Source organism: Ovis canadensis, chromosome 5 (genome assembly GCF_042477335.2).
Source record: "Ovis canadensis isolate MfBH-ARS-UI-01 breed Bighorn chromosome 5, ARS-UI_OviCan_v2, whole genome shotgun sequence".
In the NCBI taxonomy this organism is placed as follows: Eukaryota; Metazoa; Chordata; class Mammalia; order Artiodactyla; family Bovidae; genus Ovis; species Ovis canadensis.
The window spans coordinates 43,559,268-43,582,640 of record NC_091249.1 but is presented as its reverse complement, the minus strand read 5'-3'; the positions used below and the strand labels follow the sequence as shown (position 1 = coordinate 43,582,640).

Here is a 23,373-nt window from a genome sequence, read left to right as displayed (position 1 = left end):
TGTGTTATATGGATTTAGAAAAGGTGATGCTTGTTTAAATACAGACATTTGCTTGTAAGTTTTTTATTAAACTCACTTTTTAAATAGTCCTGTATCAGTAAATTTTTAAAAGTAGGTTAATTTGAATTTTTTTTTTTTAATAAAAGTATAGTTCATTTGCTTTCCTGGTGACTCAGACAGTAAAGAATCCGTCTACAGTGTGGGAGACCTGAGTTTAATCCTGGGGTTGGGAAGATCGCCTGGAGAAGGGAACAACTACCCACTCCAATATTCTGGCCTCAAGAATCCTGTGAACAGAGGAGCCTGGCAGGCTACAGTCCATGGGGTCGCAAAGAGTCAGACACGACTGAGTGACTTCACTTTTCATGGTTCATTTACAGTGTTTCGTTAGTTTCAGGTGTACAGCACAGTGATTCAGCTGTGTATATATATTTTCTTTTCCAGATTCTATCCCATTATAGATTATTACAAGACACTGAATATAGTCCCCTGTGATATTCAGTAAGACCTTATTGTTTATCTGTTTTATATATGTGCTAAGTCACTTCAATCATGTCCAACTCTTTGCGATCCTATGGATTGTAGCCCTCCACTCCAGGCTCCTCTGCCCATGGGATTCTCCAGGCAAGAATACTGGAATGAGTTGCCATTTCCTTCTCCAGGTATTTTATATATAGTAGTATGTATGTGGGCTTCCCTGGTGGCTCAGAGGTTAAAGCGTCTGCCTGGAATGAGGGAGAACCAGGTTCGATCTCTGGGTTGGGAAGATCCCCTGGAGAAGGAAATGGCAACCCACTCCAGTACTCTTGCCTGGAAAATCCCATGGAAGGAGGAGCCTGGTAGACTACAGTCCATGGGGTCACAAAGAGTTGGACACGGCTGAGCGACTTCACTTTATTGTGTATGTGTTATTTCCAACCCCCTAATTCATCCCTTCCCCTGCCCTTCTCCTTTTGATAACCATAAGTCTGTGAGTCCTATTTCTGTTTTGTAAATAAATTCGTTTGTATCTTTTTGTTATTCCGTGTATAAGCCGTATGATATTTGTCTTTGTCTGTCTGACTTACTTCACTTAGTATAATAATCTCTAGGTTCATCCACGTTGCTGCAAATGACATTATTTCATTCTCCTTTAAGGGCTTGACTGATAGGTTAACTTAAATTTAAGAAAATAAAACTCTTACTAAGTTCAGTTCTGTGATACAGCTTCATCACCTGCCCTTGCCGTCTCAGGGCTGTCCAACCATTCTGTCTAAACTTACAACTCCACCCCCTCTTCCTCCTCTCTTCCTGTCCCCCCACAGCCCTCCTACTTCCTTTTACCTGGTTCTGTTTTTTCGTCCCATACCAGATAATCACTTTTTAAAACATACTGTATAATTTACTTATTTTAAAAATATATCTATTGTTCTCTGTCTTCCCTGCTAGAATGTAAATTTCATGAGGGCAGTTCCCTTTGCCACTTTACTTCACTGATAAATATCAGACACTTTGAATGGGAATTAGTACATAGTTAGTGGAAAATTCTGAAAGAGATGGGAATACCAGACCACCTGACCTGCCTCTTGAGAAACCTGTATGCAGGTCAGGAAGCAACAGTTAGAACTGGACATGGAACAACAGACTGGTTCCAAATAGGAAAAGGAATACGTCAAGCCTATATATTGCCACCCTGCTTATTTAACTTATATGCAGAGTTTATCATGAGAAATGCTGGGCTGGAAGAAGCACAAGCTGGAAACAAGTTTGCTGGGAGAAATATCAATAATCTCAGATATGCAGATGACACCACCCTTATGGCAGAAAGTGAAGAGGAACTAAAAAGCCTCTTGATGAAAGTGAAAGTGGAGACTGAAAAAGTTGGCTTAAAGCTCAACATTCAGAAAACGAAGATCATAGCATCCGGTCCCATCACTTCATGGGAAAATAGATGGGGAAACAGTGTCAGACTTTATTTTGGGGGCCTCCAAAATCACTGCAGATGGTGATTGCAGCCATGAAATTAAAAGACGCTTACTCCTTGGAAGGAAAGTTATGACCAACCTAGATAGCATATTGAAAAGCATAGACATTACTTTGTCAACAAAAGTCCGTCTAGTCAAGGCTATGGTTTTTCCAGTAGTCATGTATGGATGTGAGAGTTGGACTGTGAAGAAAGCTGAGTGCTGAAGAATTGATGCTTTTGAACTGTGGTGTCGGAGAAGACTCTTGAGAGTTCCTTGGACTGCAAGGAGATCCAACCAGTCCATTCTAAAGGAGATCAGTCCTGGGTGTTCATTGGAAGGACTGATGCTAAAGCTGAAACTCCAATACTTTGATCACCTCATGTGAAAAATTGACTCATTGGAAAAGATTCTGATGCTGGGAGGGATTGGGGGCAGGAGGAAAAGGGGACAACAGAGGATGAGATGGCTGGATGGCATCACCCACTTGATGGACATGAGTCTGAGTGAACTCCAGGAGTTGGTGATGGACAGGGAGGCCTGGCATGCTGCAATTCATGGGGTCGCAAAGAGTCGGACGTGACTGAGTGACTGAACTGAACTGAACTGAACTGAAGTGCTCAATAAATATGTGGATAAATAAATATCATCATCTGTTTTTAAACCAAACATATATTGGGAACATAAAATACTTGATATTTTTTCTCATTTGGAATTTTGAAAGAAGGTTGAGAATTCTACAGTCTTTAAGAGCTTCCGTCCTTTGTGTAGGTGGGCATTTTAAAAATGTGGATGCCTGCCTTCTAATACTGTTTATAGAACAAAAAAAGCTTCTTTCCCTTCAGCAAGAATAACAGGGTGTCTCTTCAGCACCCTTGCTTGTAAAGTCTATGCAACAGTCTGTATTTTATTACAGAAACAGAGTTGACCTCTCCACCTGCTCTCTGCCCATGTTTCAGGGCTGAGCAGCGGAGCTTTGAAGCTGGCAGGCATACTGCAGACGGCATGTGCTCAAGTAAACTTTCTCCGTGGGGGCCACTGAGGACCATTAGTCCCGTACTGAGAGAACACAGGAGGATCTTGGATCTTAAATTCTTGATGCCAGTAGAAAGAAAACGCGTCAGGAATAAGCAGTAGTTCTTCTCTACCCAAGCTTACTCTTTGCACTTCTTCGAGTTAAAAAATAATCATCTCTCTATCCCTATTTATCTATCTGCGGATATATGCTTATGTGTATATGTATATTCATATAGTGTGTGTGTGTGTATGTATGTTCAGTTGTGTCCAAGTCTTTTTCGATCCCATGGACTGTAGCCTGCTAGTCTCCTCTGTCCATGGAATTTTCCAGACAGGAATACTGGGAAGGGCATTGCCATTTCTTTCTCCAGGGGATCTTCCTGACTCAGGGCTCCAACCCCTGTCTCTTGGGTCTCCTGCATCAGCAGGCAGATATTTTTTTTTCCCATTGTGCCACCTGGGAAGCTCATTTTTATACAGAGAATACACATTCTAGTCTCTTCCCAAATGTCATTGGGAATACTTGAACTTTTGAGTTGCGTGATTTTTTGTGAAGATGTTTTTTAAGACAGAAGCATAGCGCATCATAGAGCTTCATGGTATGTTAGAGAATTGGAGGTTATTAATGGCCTCAGATTCCATTTAAATTTGTGAGAAACCCAATAACATGTGGGAAGAGACTAGGATGTATAGGGTACCAGTCTTGTGTCTGGTGAAGTGCCAAGTGTTTTATATACCATGTCTTCATATTTACTCTGCCACTGGCCTAAAGAAACAGGTAGTATCATCCCCATTTTCCATATGAGGAAATTGAGGCTCAAAGTGAATAAGCAATATCCTTAAGGAATCACTGCTGGCAAGTGACAGATCTGGGTGTCTAGATTGGCATGCTTTGTGCCATATCATGTAGCTTCTCCACAGTGGTGCTAATTATTAAGACGGTAGTTTCTTTTTAATAAAAGGGCTAGATTTCAAAACTCTTCATAGCACTCATGCCCTCATGAACAGTATTCTTTAGACCAGCTACCACAAATTTTTCTATAGGAAATGATCTGGCTTTGCACTGTCTGCTCTATCATGTCTAACTTACTGATTTTTCTCTCTGACAAAAATAATTCATCTCTTTTTTTACTATCAGACTGCTGAACTGGGCTAAGTTGTGGACATGCTCTTCCCAGTGTGTTGTCTTGCTGTTAATTACTTGTTCACTCTCCTTCCCCTCTTTGCTTTCTCATTTATTTCCTGTATTCAGCCTACTTTGATGCCAGATATTGTTAAAGGCTGGAGAAAGAAATGGCAACCCACTCCAGTATTCTTGTCTGGGAAATCCCATGGACAGAGGAGCCTAGTGGGCTACAGTCCATGGTTTCACAAAGAGTCAAACACAACTCAGTAACTAAACAACAACAAAAATCCTAAAGCTAGGAATGTGCTTGATACATTTGATGGTCAGTAAGGGGACTGGTGATGGGCAGGGAGGCCTGGCGTGCTGCAGTCCATGGGGTCTCAGAGTCAAACATGTCTGAGCAACTGAACTGAACTGAAGGGGACTGGTGTGCATAGACCAGGATAAGTAAGAGGGGTGTGTTAGGAGATGTAGAAGAGAGAGGGGCTCTGAAGCCTGTGGGTATAGGGCTTTGTAGGCTACAATAGGGACTGGAATTTTACTCCAGGAGTGGTGGAAATCCATGTAATGAGTGCAACAGAGGAGTCATGTGATCTGGTGGAGGCCTGAAAAGGGCCACTGTGAAACACAGATGGTTACAGGGCAAGAATGGAGCAGTGAGACCAGTGGGGAGGCTGTAGAATGAATTTGGGGGCCTGAATGAAGGAAGGCTCCTGTAGACTCTCCAATGACACAAGGCTGGGCAGAAATGCTTGCTTATGATTTGGATGATAGCATAAATTTTCAGAAAAGTTGCAGCATCCTCATATGATGGGTGGAAATGGACATGGTCCTTTGTAAGCCTGACCTCAGTTCTCACAATCACCTGTTCCAGAATTATCAGGGAAGACCTAGCGCTTTTGTTTGACCTCAAGGTTCACTGTGAGCCAACAGTGAACTAGAGTTTCCAAAAAGATTTAGAAGAATATGGGTCAAAGATAAGGAATCTTACACTAAGATCAAGGGAAGTCAGGATTCCACTGGGTCTTAGTGGATGGGTCTTATCGGCAATGCAGGATTCTGAGTGGGCACTGATAGAGGTGAGTGCAGAAGCCACAGGTTTGCCCTGCAGGCTCAACCACCTCTGCTGATGGGAGAAAAGTCCCTTCTCCCTTGTGGAGATGGATGGATGTGGTCAGTAGTTACACTCCTGTGGGGTCATCTTTTTCCCTCTCTGTCCACCAAGTCTCCCTCCCCCATGCTGATACAGAAACAGCTGTGAAAGTGACTAGGGGTTAATAATGATATTAATAGATAACATTCTTGTTTGAGTTCTTGCTAAATGTGAGATGATATGGTAAATTATTGACACTGGTAATCACATTTAATCCTGACAACAAACCTATTTGAAAGGTACCATTATAAGCTTCATGTTATAGATGGGAAAATTGAGGTTTATAACGGTTAAATAATTTGCCCCAAATCATAGAGTGCTACCCAAGCCCAGCAGAGAACCATAGAAAACATAGGATTCAAACCCAGGCAGTTTGATTCAAGGGACAGAAGTCTTAACCATTGTGTTATCCTGCAAAGCTGGTGGGTGAAATAAAAATATTATTGTTGGAGAAGGAAATGGCAACCCACTCCAGTATTCTTGCCTGGAGAATCCCATGAATGGAGGAGTCTGGAGGGCTACAGTCCATGGGGTCACAAAGAGTTGGACATGACTGAGCATGCACGCACTATTTCATGTAACCATTATGTAAGACAGAATCTGTTAGAATGAAAGGTGGCTTATGATGTTTAAATGGAAAAAAAATTACAAAAAGTAGGTATGATGTGATGACTCAGAGTCTTTTCTGTCCCCTGTTATTTCCTTGTTTTCTGTAATGAACATGGTTAATTCTTCAAGTAAGAAAAAGGTCTTTATAAAATGATGAGAAATTGTGTTTCTAAAATCTCATAGAAGCACAAAAAGAAATCTACAATAAAAACATGTCTATGAATAATTCCTACCAAAAAATATTATTGTCATTTCTGCATATATGGGCTAAACAGGGTTTCTTTTATGAGTTGAAATCTATCTTTTATACTTATTATATGAGAAAATCTGTGTTGAGTTTTAAACTACCTCAATTGTAGATTTTGGAGACATAATCCATTCACTAACTGGGGAATGGCCATATTTTCTTAAGTCCTGAATTCTATATTTTAGGTGAATAGTGACAAACTATATTTTAACCAGAAGGTGGGTCTTCTGAAGGACAGCTAGAGGAGCTAGAGAAGTTTCAATCTGGAAGGGGAAGACTTGAAAATGCAGCAAAGTTTTCTCATACTAGAATGGAAAACCATAAGCCCTGATATGGGCTCAAGACCGCAGAATAAACTTCCTAGGTAATCAGATCCTGTCTCCTGACATTAGATCCAATTGACGATTAGATGATTCCCAAATGTATATCTCTGGCCAAAACCTCTCCCTAAGCCCCAAACGTGTAAATTCAGTCCACTGAACATCTCTACTTAATGTCTATCTTTTTCATTCCAATCCCAAAGAAAGGCAATGCCAAAGAATGATCAAACTACCACACAATTGCACTCATCTCACACGCTAGTAAAGTAATGCTCAAAATTCTCCAAGCCAGGCTTCAGCAATACATGAACCGTGAACTTCCTGATGTTCAAACTGGTTTTAGAAAAGGCAGAGGAACCAGAGATCAAATTGCCAACATCTGCTGGATCATGGAAAAAGCAAGAGAGTTCCAGAAAAACATCTATTTCTGCTTTATTGACTATGCCAAAGCCTTTCACTGTGTGGATCACAATAAACTGTGGAAAATTCTGAAAGAGATGGGAATACAAGACCACCTAACCTGCCTCTTGAGAAATCTGTATGCAGGTCAGGAAGCAACAGTTAGAACTGGACATGGAACAACAGACTGGTTCCAAATAGGAAAAGGAGTGTGTCAAGGCTGTATATTGTCACCCTGCTTATTTAACTTCTATGCAGAGTACATCATGAGAAATGCTGGACTGGAAGAAACACAAGCTGGAATCAAGATTGCTGGGAGAAATATCAATAACCTCAGATATGCAGATGACACCACCCTTATGGCAGAAGGTGAAGAGGAACTAAAAAGCCTCTTGATGAAAGTGAAAGAGGAGGGTGAAAAAGTTGGCTTAAAGCTCAGCATTCAGAAAACAAAGATCATGGCATCCGGTCCCATCACTTCATGGGAAATAGATGGGGAAACAGTGTCAGACTTTATTTTTTTGGGCTCCAAAATCACTGCAGATGGTGATTGCAGCCATGGAATTAAAAGATGCTTACTCCTTGGAAGAAAAGTTATGACCAACCTAGATAGTATATTGAAAAGCAGAGACATTACTTTGCCGACTAAGGTCCGTCTAGTCAAGGCTATGGTTTTTCCTGTAGTCATGTATGGATGTGAGAGTTGGACTGTGAAGAAAGCTGAGCGCCATAGAATTTATGTGTTTGAACTGTGGTATTGGAGAAGACTCTTGAGAGTCCCTTGGACTACAAGGAGATCCAACCAGTCCATTCTGAAGTAGATCAGCCCTGGGGTTTCTTTGGAAGGAATGATGCTAACGCTGAAGCTCCAGTACTTTGGCCACCTCATGTGAAGAGTTGACTCATTGGAAAAGATTCTGATGCTGGGAGGGACTAGGGGCAGGAGGAGAAGGGGATGACAGAGGATAAGATGGCTGGATGGCATCACTGACTCGATGGACGTGAGTCTGAGTGAACTCCGGGAGTTGGTGATGAACAGGGAGGCTTGGCGTGCTGCGATTCATGGGATCGCAAAGAGTCGGACACGACTGAGCGACTGAACTGAACTGAACATGTATCTCAAACTTAATGCAACAGTGCAGAGCTCCTGTTTGCACCCGCCACCTGCCCCTGACCCCCGACAGTCTTCCCAGCTCGGTTACTGGCACCACCATTCTTCAGGTTGCTCAGATTCCCAAACCTCACCATTATATTTATTTCCATTTCTTTCTTTCTTTCTTTCTTTTTTTTAAAGAAACTCCACATCTAATTATGATAGCCTGTCCTTTGTTTCTATTTCTCCTCACCTCTCTCCACTACTATTCAGACCTTATCTCTGACTTTTCTCCCTCCTCATCACTTTAGGCACATAACCCTGTCAAACATTTAATCTTCCACCTGCCAGGACCATCCTGCCCCCACACCCAGATATTATCACTTCCTCTTGGTCTGTGCTAAAAGAAATAGTAGATCTCCCAAAATGTCTGCATCCTAATCTCCAGAACCTGTGAATATGTTTCCTGGTATACAGAAGAGACTTAATGGAGGTGGTGAATGTTATGGACCTTGAGATCACAGAGACAATTTAGCTTATCTGGATAGGATCAATATAATCCCATGAGTCTCTCGCTTAAAAAGAAGCGGAAACAGAAAAGCAGGTCACAGAAGCAGGACATGAGGGTCTTGATCTCCTGTTGCTGGCTTTGAAGACTGAGAAAGGAGATCATGAACCAAGGAGTACAGATGCCTTCCAGAAGCTACAAACTTTGCCCTTAACTGAGGGTCAGCAAGAAAATGAAGACCAAGTCTTAGAACCACAAGGAAACAGAAATGTTTTCTCCCAGTGAACCACCAAAAGGAACCCAGCCCTGCCAATACCATGATTTTAGCCCAGTGAGTTATTGTTCCTCAGTCGCTAAGTCATGTCCAATTCTTTCTGACCCCATGGATTGTAACCCACCAGGCTCCTCTGTCCTCCAGTGTATCCCAGAGTTAACTCAAATTCATGTCCATCGAGTCAGTGATGCTATCTAACTGTCTCATCCTTTGCCACCCTTTTCTCCTTTTGCCTTCATTCTTTCCCAGCATCAAGTGGCCAAAGTATTGGAGTTTTGCATCAGGTGCCCAAAGTATTGGAGCTTCAGCATCAGCATCAATCCTTTCAATGAATATTCAGGGTTGATTTCCTTTAGGATTGACTGGTTTGACCTCCTTGCAGTCCAAGGGACTCTCAAGAGTCTTCTCCAGCACCACCAAGCATTAGTTCTTCAGTGCTCAGCCTTCTTTATGGTTCAACTCTCACATCCGTACATGACTACTGGGAAAACAATAGCTTTGACTATATGGACCTTTGTCGGCAAAGTGATGTCTCTGCTCTTTAATATGCTGTATAGGTTTGTCATAGCTTTCCTTCCAAGGAGCAAGCATCTTTTGGTTTCACAGCTACAGTCACCACCTGCAGTGATTTTGGAGCTGAAGAAAATGAAATCTCACTGCTTCCATTTTTCTCCTTCTATTTACCATGAAGTAATGGGACCAGATGCCATGATCTAGTTTTCTTTGAATGTTGAATTTTAAGCCAGCTTTTTTACTCTCCTCTTTCCCCTTCATCAAGAGGCTCTTTAGTTTTTCGCTTTCTGCCGTTAGAGTGGTATCATCTGCATCAGTTCAGTTCAGTTCAGTTTAGTCGCTCAGTTGTGTCTGACTTTTTGTGGCCCCAGTACATGACTACTGGAAAAAACATAGCTTTGACTAGATGCACCTTTGTTGGCAAAGTGATGTCTTTGCTTCATAGCAATTTTTAAAATTTTTAATTGGGGGATAATTGCGTTACAGTGTTCATAGTTAGAAAGTTTTCATTCCATTTCAGAGCATCTTACAAAGCACCAAGACATTTATTATTTGACAAACTAATACAGTAGGTATCATTTCATCTTCTGTATTTTATTAGTGAAGATACTGTGGCTCAAAGAAACTTAGAGATTTGCCCAAGTTAAGAAGTAGTGCAGATAAAATTTATTTATCTATTTTCCTTCTTTCAAAGCAGGTCATAAAATAAAATAATAAGGTTCACGTAGCATCTATCTTCCAGAATGCTTAATTGTTTAACATAATATGCTATATAAAATTTATTGCCATAACAATTCAGGTAAGCAAAGAACTAGCAGCTTTCACATTTTATAGAAAATCTAAGTTAAAGTTATATGATATTGAAACTAATGAAAAACTATGTTAACCAATCAATATGTATGACCTGATGTATCTGAGTGCATTTTTTCCCTCATCCTGAATTGATTGATTGGGTTTGTGTCATAGATGTGGCTGAAGAGGAAAAGAAAAATGAAGACTTTTCATAATCAAGTAATCAGTCAGGGAGCTGCAGCTAAAATTAGTCAGCAGTAGGGTTTACACTGAAAACCTGTAATTCTGTAAATATTAATAAATGCAAGAGACTCTTTCGTTTATAACCAGAGAGATGTAAAACAAAAACATTTAGCAGAGGTTATGTCATTTTTAGGTTATCTGAAGTGCTGCATATACACAGAAAAAATGTCAACATTTCATAACCATATAAAAGGAAAAAGAAAATGTCTAATACCTTCTAGAACCAGAAGTTAGTTGAAAAGTTACTAATTTATTTTAAGCAATGTTACTGTAAGTATTAATAATATAACTGAATCTCTATTTCTTGGTGTCTTGGAAAATCTGTGTCCCTCCTAAACTCTTAGAAATATGAACTGAGTTGATTCCACTCCTGTATTACACTCTACTCCATTTTCACTGTGTATATGATTTTAATTTCACAATTAAAATCAACATTATGACTTTATATTTGTTACTGTGTAACTTGAACAACTTTCATTCACCAACTTTTAAGCAGCATGCTTTGACGTCAGTTATGTAAGATGGAAAGACGTGGACCCCGTTTACTTCCTTTACATCCCCTTCCTTCCCCATTCATCTCTCGTTTTCTGCTAGTTATGCCATTACTTTTTACACAAAAAATATTTGCAGTCTGTTCTGTAAAAATAATTGTCTTCTCTGTTGTATAGATTGATTCTAAAAGCTGAGTACAATAATTAATGTTCCCATATGCTAATTATATATGTGTGTGTACATTTATTTATGTTTTCACCATGTAATCAAGTTTTTGGAATTGTAAAGAAGGAAAGGTAGCCTTATATATTGGTAACCTGTACTGCTCATTGGAGAATGTTTCAAGCTTTGCTTCAGATGGACAATCTTGTTCAGGTTTTTTTTTTTTTTTTTAAGATGCGGACCATTTTTAAAGGCTTTATTGAATTTGACACAATATTGTTTGTCTTATGGTTTGGTTTTTTGCTGTGAGGCATGTAAGATCTTAGCTCCCCAACCAGGCTAACCCTCACCCCCAGCATTGGAAGGTGAAGTCTTAATCTCCGGACCGCCAGGGAAGTCCTGATACTCTTAATTCTCTAAACTGTTTCAGGTCATGTTGCATTTATTTGGCTTTATATTTGGAGCTGTACATTGTGTACAGTTTTGTTTAGTTGGTTTTCTTGAAATTCTTAAGCACTTTTTTTTTTCATAACAGAGAAAGGTGAATGCTTTGATGTTATCACTAAAACCTCATTAATGAAAATAGGTTATTAATCATACCCATTTTGTTCTTGAAAGCATGCTTCTTGGAACCCTTTGGCTTCTTACTCTAATTTGAATACTTTTTAGGCTGCATAATTCGTATTTTAGGATCCCCCAATACCCGCGTATTGTTTCTAGATTTCCACTGTTTCTTGGCTGCTTTTTTAAATTCCTTTTTTGAAAAAATCTTCAAAGAGAATTTCATAGACATAAACATAGTTAATAAAGTATTCTCTCTCCCACATGTCTGAGACAAGCACCTTCCCATCTTCCTGGTGGAAAATGTGCCTAGTATATATATGTATATATATAAAGAAAAGTCATTTTGAAGCTGATAGTGTATCTTTATGTGTATTCTTAGTATAATGCTTTAGCATATCTTTATTATAATGCATTAGTGATCCAAACTACTTGGAAGACTGGACTTAAAACTTTAATTTCATTTAGTGTTTCCATCTTTGTTTGTAAGACACCTAAAGTTATTTATTAGACACTTTATAGGTACGAAAACTTTTCTTTTGTTGAAAATAAATGACTATGAAAGATATGAGCTTCTGAAGACAGAGATCATTCAACCTAGAACATAAGTTAAGTCCTTCTTTAGCTTAAGTTTATTTTGTTTTTTTTTAGGTACATTCCTGAAAAAACTAGGTGTAAACCAAATTATAAAATATTTTATCATTGATTTACAGTTTAACTTCAGAGATGTTGTTGAATTGGGGGGGGGGAGGAAACTGACTGTAACATGTAGTCAAAACCGCACTTACAGATTGAAATCTCTTTAAAGTCATATTTATTTTTCTTTTCAATTGGAAGTCTGAGGACTTAATAATGTTCTTAGGACTGTGGCCAGTATAGTCACATGAACAGTATAGTTCTGTTTTTTAAACAAACTTAAATGAAAATCCTAATATGTTTATTTAGTTACATGAAGCTTCCCTTGCTTTATACAGAGGAATTTCTAGAAATCTCTGAAGGCAAGGATATCTCCAAAAGTACAGGGCTAGACGGATAGGTCAGGTCTCTATGTGATTTTATGTAAGACAGTTGGAATGGTAACTTATGCTACTATAAACCCTGGGCAAAACATTCCCAGTTCGTTCTCATTTCCCCATCATGCTGGTAGCCAGTGTTGGTCAGGATGAGCCAGGCATTCCATATCCTTTTGGTGGCAGGGTAACAGTACAATTGAGGGGGATGAACTTGGTAAAATTTTTGGTAATTTATCTTCTGTGTATATGTGTGTGAGTTCATACACAGGAACAAGAATGAGATGTGTATGTCTATACAGATACATTAATCATTAACATATATAAATAAAATATATGTAGGTGTATGTGGACATAAATAAATATATATGTACATATTTATATAAATAAATGTATATAAACATATTAAAAATATACAGTGAAAAATACTCCAGTAACTTAATATTCACCTTGATTAGGGTCCTCATTAAATGAAGTATGGTAACAACATACGTGGTAGTACTATGTAGCCATTAAAGAAGGAAGTATATCAAAATGCGCTCATTAATGAAGGTGTCTATGTATTAAGTAAATAAAGTAAACAATAAAAGTAGTAGAACTGTATGCTCTAGCTACAGTTGTGTTAAGAAAATAACATTTTATATGTACGTAAAGAGCTTATATGAGTATAGACAATTTCTGAAAGGAAACAAGTAGCTTAAATGGATCCAAATATGGTTTTATCCAAGTCTCTTATGTATTAAACATGCTTTTCAGTTTATCTCCTTTGGACTTTTGAGCAATCTTCCTTGTAAGCATATACTTTTGTAGCAAAACCATACACACAGAGTTTGGGGACGGCAATGTAAGGAGACTGACTGGGGAGGTGGTATGGACACAGATCCTGGCAGAAGGATTTTTCTATTCTGCAGAATTGTATGCTTTCTACATAGATCAGTGTTTGAGAGGAGCACAGGCTGTAGTTAGGGGTGAATTCCTCACGCCAGCATCACCACCTCCCTCTCTGCCAAGGGTCCTAGGTTCCTGCAGAGCCGCCTTGAGAAGAGACTGTATGGAAGGCATTGTTCCCCCTCCAGAGTATTTCCCCCAGTGAACAGGATTATAAGGTAGTCTGTTCATTGGGAATTAGTATTGTGCAGTGGTTAAGAAGGCAGATTCAGGAACCAAATCACTGAGTTCAAAATGTAGCTACCATAGGCAAGATACTTAACCCGTGCCTCAGTTTCCTTGCCAGTAAAATCACACTACCTATCCTGTGGCGGGTTGTTGTGAAAATTAAATGAGTAATTGTCATGATAAAGGAGCTTGGAGCAGTGCCTGCATATAAGAATTATAAAAGTCTTTGTTACTGTTGTTGTTATTATTGGCCTTACTATTTGGGAAAAATTCCTAAACACTTTAATGATTAAAAGTTTAACACTAAATCGTACGTTGATTTTATATATGCCACTTTACATAGAACGTGTTTACATAACCGAAATATATATTCATTGACTCACTCTTACAAGGTTGGTTATTTATAGAAACATTTGAAAAATTTGCTCTCAGACTTATCTTTCTTTTCTATGTGACGTCTCTGTTTTCTGGCAGCTTTTCAGGTTTTCTTTCTTACAGGTTTTAAAAATCAGATTATGTTTTTCCTTGGGTTTTTTTTTGCCCTGTTTCTTATACTTGGGTCCATTGGTCATCTTGGACTTACAAGTTTATAGTTTCTATCAAATTGGGGAAATTCTTGATCGAGATTTCTTCAAACATATTTGTCTTTCTCTCCCACCTCTCTCCCCACATCTCACTTCTCCTATGAGTACTCTAATTATACATGCACTTTGATGTTTCAAGCTGTCCCATGGTTCACAAATGCTTTGTTGATTTAAGTTGCTACTGCTGGATTTTTAACTTTACTTACCTTTTCTTCTGTAGTGTCTTACCTGCTGCTAATCTCCTCCAGTATATGTATATTTTTATTCACAGACATTTTTTACTCTTCAGTAGGACCCAGACCTGTCCTCTAACTCTTGCTTATATCTTCCATGCCTCCACTTAACACAGTCAACCTTTCTTCTAGATTCTTGAACATAAGAAATTTTCTTATAACAAGTTAATGCTTTACTAATTTTATCATCTGTGTCATTTTTGGACTAGTTTCTGTTTACTGTTTTTTCTTTTCATTATGAGTTGAAGTTCCTTGCTTCTTTTGGATTAAATGCCAGGCTTTGTACATTTTGTCTTGTTGGGTACTGAACGTTTTTATGCTCTCAAAAATATTCTTGAACTTTGCTCTGGCAAGTGGTTAAGTTACTCAGAAACAGTTTACTCTCTCCAGGTCTTGCTTTTAAGGTCTGTTACTCGGGATTAGAAAAGCTTTTAGTTTACAGTTACTTTAGCTCTCCTGCTGAGACAGGACCCCCCCCCCCTCCCCCCGCCCCCTGAGCTCTCTAACGAGTGCTTCCCGAATTAAGAGATTTTCTACCTTGGCATTTGGGAGCAAGCGCTGTGCCCAGGTGTGTGTGAGCTCTGAGCACTGGGGTCTCTAATCTCTTCCTGTCCTTGGGTGGTTTGCTCAGTCCCATGTGCTGATGAGGATTCAGCTGGATGCTGGAGGGAGACCTCTGGCAAGTCACAGAAATTCCCTTCACCTGTGGCTCACTCCTCTCCAAAACTGCACCCCGGAAATCGCCATGGCTTCCTGTCACTCTCTCCTCCCTGTCCCTAATTCAGGCCACCTTGTGGCCTGGGGTAATCTTAGGAATCACTGTTTCCCATCTCTCGGTGTCATTCATTTCCTCATGTCCAGTGTCTTCATCAAGAGCCAGTTCTCCCACTTATTTTGTCCAATTGTATAATTGTTTCTCCTTCTCTGGAAACTCCAGCCAGAGTTTCAACTGGGTCGGTTATTGGACACTGTTACTCGATCTTGGCCAAAAGAGGAAATCACCCTGCTCTAGGCTTTACCTTAAATATGGGGATGAGGGGGGTAGGGGGAGAACAGAAACAAACAATGCTTGTCTACCCAGTCTGAAATTCCAGAGGCAGCCACATTCAATTCCTGCATATGCTTTTTCCTGGTATTTCCTGTCAGATTTTGTACCCCTAGTGGCCTCTGTTCAGAGAGACCTCTTCTTACCAGTGTCTAAAACAGCACCCTTGTCCAGCTCTGGGTTACCCTGCTGTATTCTTCACTGCGCTTTTGTTTCTCGACTTCACTGTGTTTTTTTTATCTGTGCATGATCTGCCTTCCTCACTGGATCCTATAAAGGAGGTGTGCTCTGTGAAGTCTGGGCTCTTGTTTATCTTGTTCTCTGCTGAATCCTCAGAGCCTCAAACAACTCCTGGGCACATTGTAGTCCTTCAGTAAATATCTGTTAAATAACTGAAAGAATGAAGGCCAGATACCGTGCATTCATTCCAAACATCATCTGTGCTGCCCCCACCTTCGAGGTAGATAACAGCCATTAGGAGTTTGCCAGGAAAGGCAAGAGGGAAAATGTTTTCCTGGCAGCAGGGACAACGTGTGTCAGAAACTATTAAGAAAAAAAAATAAGTCTGCTATGGAATTTAGGAACATAAGATTTATTAAATGGACTCCATTTCTTGTTTCATATTGTCATGGAAATTCTGATTAAGAAACTTCCTTTCCAAGGTGTTTTCCCATTTAAAAGAAAAACGTCTTAACAGTATTAGGTATATTGTGCATTTAAAAAATAGCAACCTAATAATAATATTAGAATTAAAATTTATCACATACTTTTCTCTATGTGTCTATGTGTGTTACCTACACCCCAGCCCCTCCTCCCCAAAATGAAATTGAGTGAGTGTGTGAAGTAACTGTGGAACTTGGTAATGAAGCCATCTGGTCGATTGAAGGGGTGACATTCCATGAGGCAGCTGCTGTGTAATGTGTCTTATCTGTGGCCTTCAGGAGGGAGCACCTGAGGGGCAACCTAGTAAGCTGAACCTTTCTGAGTCTTCAACTTTCTCCTTCGATGGGTTCTTCAGCAAACGTGCCAATTAAAGTGGTGGTTTTTGTGATGAAGCCTCAAGTAACTGAACTCAGAACGTAACTTCCTCTATTTCTTACAGTTCTGCAGATGGAAAGTACTTTCATTGCTCCCACATTGTCCTGATTTAAATCTGAGACCTGACACTAAAAAGGAGACTCTGATTTCTATTAACCAAGCCCCTGAGTTGAAGCTGTGCTTCTTTTGTTTGCTTTTCTCAGGGTGATTTTCTCATTGTATTCCTGGCTTTGAAGGGTCTTTGAAGAAGACGGATTTACTTTAGTGAGCTAGTAAACAAATTTTTTTTCTAAAAAATAATACAGATATATCTTAGAATCTGAAGCATATGCATATGTTTTTTGAAGAAAATATTTTCACTAATTCAGCAAAGAAAAAGTATTTTTTAGAGGGATTTCTTGAGGAAGAAAGAACAGAGGCTGGGGTGTACATAACACACATAGACACATAGAGAAAAGTATGTGATAAATTTTAATTCTAATTGGTTAAATTGATAAAATATTTCACACTTATGTAATAAAAGTAGGTTTCTTAAACTGAGTCATGGGACAGAAGATTTTGTTCCTAATTGGAAGAACTATAAAAATATGAACACGTTTTGTCTGATGACATAATTTCTGGCTTTCCAAAACAGTCATATTTACATGTAAGGCAGAAAGTTAGACCCATAGAGAGGTATTTTCATAATGAAGCTGTGTGATCTTGTATCTCATATGCTTAAATAGGGGTAGCATAATGTGTTTAACACTCTTTAGTGTCACATGACCTCATAGTTTTGTTTCCTTCAGAAGGGCAATTGAAATGGGAAACCAGACTTACTAGAGCAGACGGAACCAAAGACAAACTCTTGGAAACACAGAGCATCTGCTCCTCAGCTCCTGCCGAGCGTCCTTCCCCCACCTACCTTAGTGCTGTGTTCTCATGAGCATTTCACCATATTCCTCATCCCTTGTCCCCAGTCTTGACCCGTGACCTAAGAATCAAGAAAGTGTCATGTTAGTGCTTACTAATTAGTGCACCCAGAGAGCCTTTTCATCTGGCCTTTCAACCTCCTGAAGGTGGGAGCACAAGCTGTCACTCGTATCATGCAGGGAAAACGAACCTTTAGTACATTTTCCCCATTTTGCAAACAGCAGAATAAGCCCAGCTGAGCCTGGAGATGAATATGCAGGTTAGAACGAAATTAACCTAAAATGTACTACTATTTGCTTCGTTGTCTTAAAGATGACACAGCACTGCCGTCATTGAAATACCCATAATGAGCTGTGATTTTTGACAGACTGGTTCTGTGGCATCATGCTTGTATTTTGATGCCATCATATGCATTTAGTGAAATAATTTTAGGAGAGGAGTGTTCTTTGATTAAAAAGTTAAGGAGCATTTTAAGGCATTTAAGTTGCCGCTATTTTTAAACACGTATGCAGGGTTGCTGTCGTTTGTTAGTGAGCATTTGGCTCCAGGGCTCATTAATCAGTGCTGTTGGGCCAGGGTCTCCTGAGCCTTCTGGGTTTTGGGGGATCAGCTACTGTAATTAAAGGGATGAAATATATCATGGTCACAAACTTACCACATCAGACAATTGAAGGTTTGGAACTGGTGGAATTAATCTTTTTTTATTTTTTTCCTTTAGGTGTTTAAGATAGAAGTTCTAATGAATGGAAGAAAACATTTTGTTGAAAAAAGGTACAGCGAATTTCATGCCCTGCACAAAAAGGTAACTTCTCCCCCCAGCTCTTCTCTACAGGACAGATGGTATAACATTAAGACCGCTTCCTGTGGTTCTTAGAGCTGTAACAGTTCTGAGAACAGTATGATTTCTTTTATCATGAAGTAGATTTCCTTTTAAAATGAATTGTTCAGTCCTTTCAAAGGTATGCTTTCTGAGTAGGTGGATTTTCCATTAAGATCTTTTGCATAAATATATGTGTGATGGCAAACTGGAGTGTACTATGCTAGGTGTTGTAGGTTCAGAAAGAATAAGACCCAAATCCTATTTTATCCATAAAATATACTTAAAGCTTTACAAAAACGGAGGGAAGTCAAATGATTATTTTACAGAAATAAATTTATCAAAATCAACTTAAACTCAAATATATCTGAAAAAGATGACATCTATGTCTCCTGTATTCAAGGACTGTTTGGGGATCATGTAAAGTGGGCTCAAGGCTTTCTTTTGAATTATCAAGGCCATGTTACAGGACTGGTTTTTCAGTTCTCAGAACCATTTCGTTAAAGTCTTTAAGAAAAGAAATAAGAATGCAAAAGGAATAGCTGAGGTTTTGGAAAAATGATTAGTGAAAAGTAGAAGAGAGCATACTTTTTTTCTATCAAATTTTAATATTTCACAGGTTATAGATTATTATTAAAGTGTTAAAATACCTTAATAACTAGAAATAGCTCATGAAATTGCCCAGGAAATCACCACATATGAGCTAACACAGTTTTAGCATTTTTCTTTCATATACATACATATTCATATCTTTGTATATGTATATGTATATGTGTATGTGTATATATACTTCCTGTATATTAATATGTATTATTATATACGTACACATATATGAAATGTGTGGCACAGTTCAATTTCTTCAAGGTAAGAAATTAGATGGGGAGAAAAAAGCTGGATGGAAAGATAGTATGTTCAGAAATAATCTATACTTTTATTTTTTATTTTTAATTTATTTAATTACACTTGTTATATATTTTGCTATGTTTAATCTATGCTTTTAATTTCATTAAGGACAACTTAAATTTTTCTGGGAAATATCAGTGCATGAATGATGTGGTAGTGGGCTTACTCTGTACTAAAAGCTGTGTAGCATTTCTTGTGTAGCATTTTTAAAACTTCAAATTTTTATTTTATAATCAGAGTATTGAGTAAAAACTTGAAACAGATTATACTGGGAAGTGAGTAAGCCTTTTTCCCCTTGTCTGAGGTTATCTGTATACTTTTCCATTAGGATAGCAAGGGATAATTAACACTGAGTTTTCTACTTAGAGTTGTGTTTCATCCAGGTTTACTTCCGCAAGAAACAGCACAGGCAAAGCACAGACTTAGGCTGGGCATGGCCAGCCGACTTTACAAAAAGCTCCCCCACCCATGGGCCTCACAGAGAAACAAACGTGGAGTCTGGGCTTCACTTCCTTTTTAAGGAGTTCTGGTTTTGTTTGCTTGTTTATTGAGGAAACAGATTCTAGAGAGATTTCTGCTGGGGACCTTATGAAATCTGTCCATACAATGAAATTAAAACCTGACACCCCCCCCCCCCCCCGGCCTCTGCTGCAGTAGTCTGGACTCGGCAGCCTGTCACATGCAAGCCTCATTCCTACCCTGCCAGGTCTCCATGACCCCAGCACAGCCCAGCTGTCCCCCAAGATACTTGGGGGCCAACTCCACCCAAGGCACAGCTGGGTGACTGCCAATTAGGCCCGCCCTGAGCAAGAGGCTGCCCACGCTGCTTATCAGTGGAGGCTCGCTCATGCTCTCTTCTCTATTACGATTTCTTTTCTTCTACAGAAGAGGACCCTCTCCCCAGTGATTATAGGCAAGGTCTTAGATTCTCAGAGTCAGAAGAAATTCCTAGATTTCCTAGGATGCTTCTCTCAACTTCTGTAGTTCTGTTAGTAATTTGAGCTATTCTTAAAATTATATCATCAAGATGATCAGAATTAAGAGAAAACAGAAATTCTCAAATCTCTCAATTTTGCATGTTTTTAGCAGCCTCGTTAAAACATGATTACCGGGATTTGGAGAAAAAAATAACATTGTGCGACAGAGTTTTAGTGGGGAGACACTGAATCATATGTATTATAGAGCAGTAAGTGGCTGTTAGAAGTCCTCTTTATTTGTCCCATTTTAATTGTATTAGATTTGGCAAAAAAGTAACTAAAAAGCAATGAAGTGCAAATAAAGACAGAGTGTAAAAATAAATACAAATCTATAATCCTGACTGTAAAGTTGTTTGTTAAGGAGGATTGACATGGGCAAAAAATCAGAATACACAAGCTTTACTGATTATTGCTGCCATGGTGTACAATTTTATCCTTTTATTAGAATTTTGGTACTCCAGTTTCCATGTTTGAATTTTGTTGGGTGCTTTGAATATTCTGTTTTTACATAAAATATTTTCTCTTTAAATCAATTATTATTATTTTTTTGAATATTCAATTATTTCTGCAGTGGATGCAGTTTGCTCTGTTGCCAGTGTCCTGGTTTCTCTTATACTGTACATTGTATTTCTCACTTATAAAAAGTTTTTAGCCAATGTTCCCAAATTAATTCTAAAATTGTATATGAACTATTAATAAGTGCTTTGTACCTTTAAAATAATAGATGCATGGTTCATATCCATTTGCCACAAACACAACAATGCCTCCTGACTTACTGTCAGGCCCATTTAGAGACAAACTAAAACCATTACTCATTAGATAGTTTATGTAATTATCTGAAGATTATTATTATACTTCTCTCAAGCTCATAATTTTGTATAATTATTATTATCCTTCTCTCAAAACATTCTCATCCTCTACACTTTTCTTAGGATTTCTTTCTAATTTTTTGAAAAAGTCAGGAGGTTGTTTTTTTTTTTCCTTTACTATGTGCTCTATTTTCCTCCCATCAAGTAAGCTGAGTTTTTTTTAGATAATAAAGCTAAGTCTTGCAGAAAGTTTGGAGGTGGGGGAAATAACCCATTGTTACTCACATATATTTCTATTGTGCTGCTATAATTACTGTTTTCCTTTCTTCCTTGTCTTGTAGTTTTTTAATTTAATTTTTATTTGGAGAATAATTATTTACTTTATTGTGTTGGCTTCTGCCATTCATCTGCATGAATCACCCATAGGTATACATATGTCCCCTCCCTCTGGAACCTCCCTCCCACCTCATTCCCCATCCCACCCCTCTAGCTTGTTTCAGAGCACCAGCTTTGGGTTCTCTGTGTCATACAGCAAATTCCCACTAGCTATCTACTTTACATACGGTAAAGAATGTGTTTAAATGCTACTCTCTCGAATTATCCCATCTCTCCCACCCCCACTGTCCCCAAAAGTCTGTTCTGTATGTCTGCACCTCCATTGCTGCCCTGTAATTAGGGTCATCAGTACCATCTTTCTAGATTCCATATGTATGCATTAATATATGATGTTTGTCTTTCTCTATCTTCACTTTGTGTAATAGGCTTTAGGTCATCCATCTCATTAGAACCAACTCAAATGCATTCCTTTTTATAGCTGAGTAATATTCCATTGTGTATTTATACCACAACTTCTTTATGCATTCATCTGTCAGTGGACATCTAGGTTGCTTACAAGTCTAGCTATTGTACGTCGTGCTGCAGTGAACTTTGAGGTATACGTGTCTTTTTCAGTATGGCTTCCTCAGGGAGTATGCCTAGTATTGAGATTGCTGGGTCATATGGTCATTTTATTCCTAGTTTTTTAAGGAATCTCCATACTGTCCTCCATTTCTTGCATTTTCTAATGGAACAAATGCTACTGGGTTGCAGGATTCCCTCATGGTGATAATATGGTATAAAAACTAAGTGTAGAATTTCTGGTGGCAGAATGTTCCTGAATCTGCCTTTACCTTGGAGCAAGTTGAGTGCCTCCATTTCCCTAGTTTTAATATGGGAACAATGAAAGTGCTAACTGCATAGGATTGTTTTACAGACTAAATGAAATCGTGTGCATCACACGGTCAACTTCTGATGATTGATATTCTTCATTACATATAGTTTTGTTTTTTTTTTTCCCCCATATCCAGGACAGTTTCAAGCTAGATTACAAAAGGAGCATTCCCTGTCAAAGAGCATGACTATTTTTACAGCTTTGGTTATGTATTGCCAAATTATTTTTTTACAAAATGATTTTAGCTGTTTATAATGCAACCAGCAAGCATGAAATTACCTCATCAGCTTTGACTATTAGCCCCCCCCCCATGATATTTGTTTACTTAGAAAGCAATGTGTATTGCCTTGTTGCTGTTTTAATTGGTATTTCTTACATTTATGATTGTAGTCCGTCTTTTTGGAATTCCATTTGTGTGCTTACCCATTTATCTGCTAGGGCCTCTGTTGTTTTTGCTTGTTAATTTGCATAGCCTATTAATAAAATATTAGTCACTTGATGAAACTACTTTTCACGATGGACTTTTTTATTTTGTCTATAATGTTTTAAATTATAAAAGTTTAACATTTTTATGATCTCAAATATATGTCTATTTTTCACTCTGTCAGATTTTATGTAAGATTGGTTTTTCTTCCAGCACTCTGGAAGAATTCAATTTCACTTTCTTTTAATTTTTCTTGACTGGTTATTTTTTTAAACTATGAATTTTGGATGACTTGAATCCAAACAAGTGTTTATTAGATTGCAGATTCCTGGGTACCACCAGCCATGCTGAACTGAATCTCTGTGATGGAGCCCAGAAATCTGCATGTTAAACTAGCATCCCAGATGACCTTCATGCTCACTGAAGCTCAAGAATTCCTATTGTGTGGTTCCGTTTTTAAAGGCATCTCTTAGATATAACCCTCCCTACATTACCCCAATCACACATACTGAAGCCACAAGCTTTGAAACCTTGAAAGTCCTTCCTACCTTTCTCTTCTCTTTCATTTCCAGAGTGTCAACAAGCCTATCGATTCATTCTTCCAAACTTCTGTAATATGTGCCGTTTAATTTTTCATTTTCTGCTCTTATCATCTCAATTCAGTGTCTTGCTACTTCATGTATTTATTTAACTGTTTCAGATCCTTTTCTTTTTATTCTTCCTCTGGTACAGATAATCTTTCTAAAGCACTATTTTCATCTTCATTTTTCAGCTCAAAAACATTGAAATGGGCCTGTATTATCTACCAACTCGATGAAATCCACGTTGACTTTCAAAACCAGA

The 23,373-nt window shown here is 38.5% G+C and overlaps 1 protein-coding gene across 1 annotated transcript in view; it reads left to right on the top strand.

Moving 5' to 3' along the window:
- The window catches only part of SNX24 (sorting nexin 24), a 173,999-nt gene that overhangs the window by 83,561 nt on the left and 67,065 nt on the right, over window positions 1-23,373 (top strand). The window contains exon 2 of the mRNA XM_069591679.1: window positions 18,109-18,192. Coding sequence (XP_069447780.1) covers window positions 18,109-18,192 — 84 coding nt within the window. The remainder of the gene's footprint in view (window positions 1-18,108; window positions 18,193-23,373) is intronic.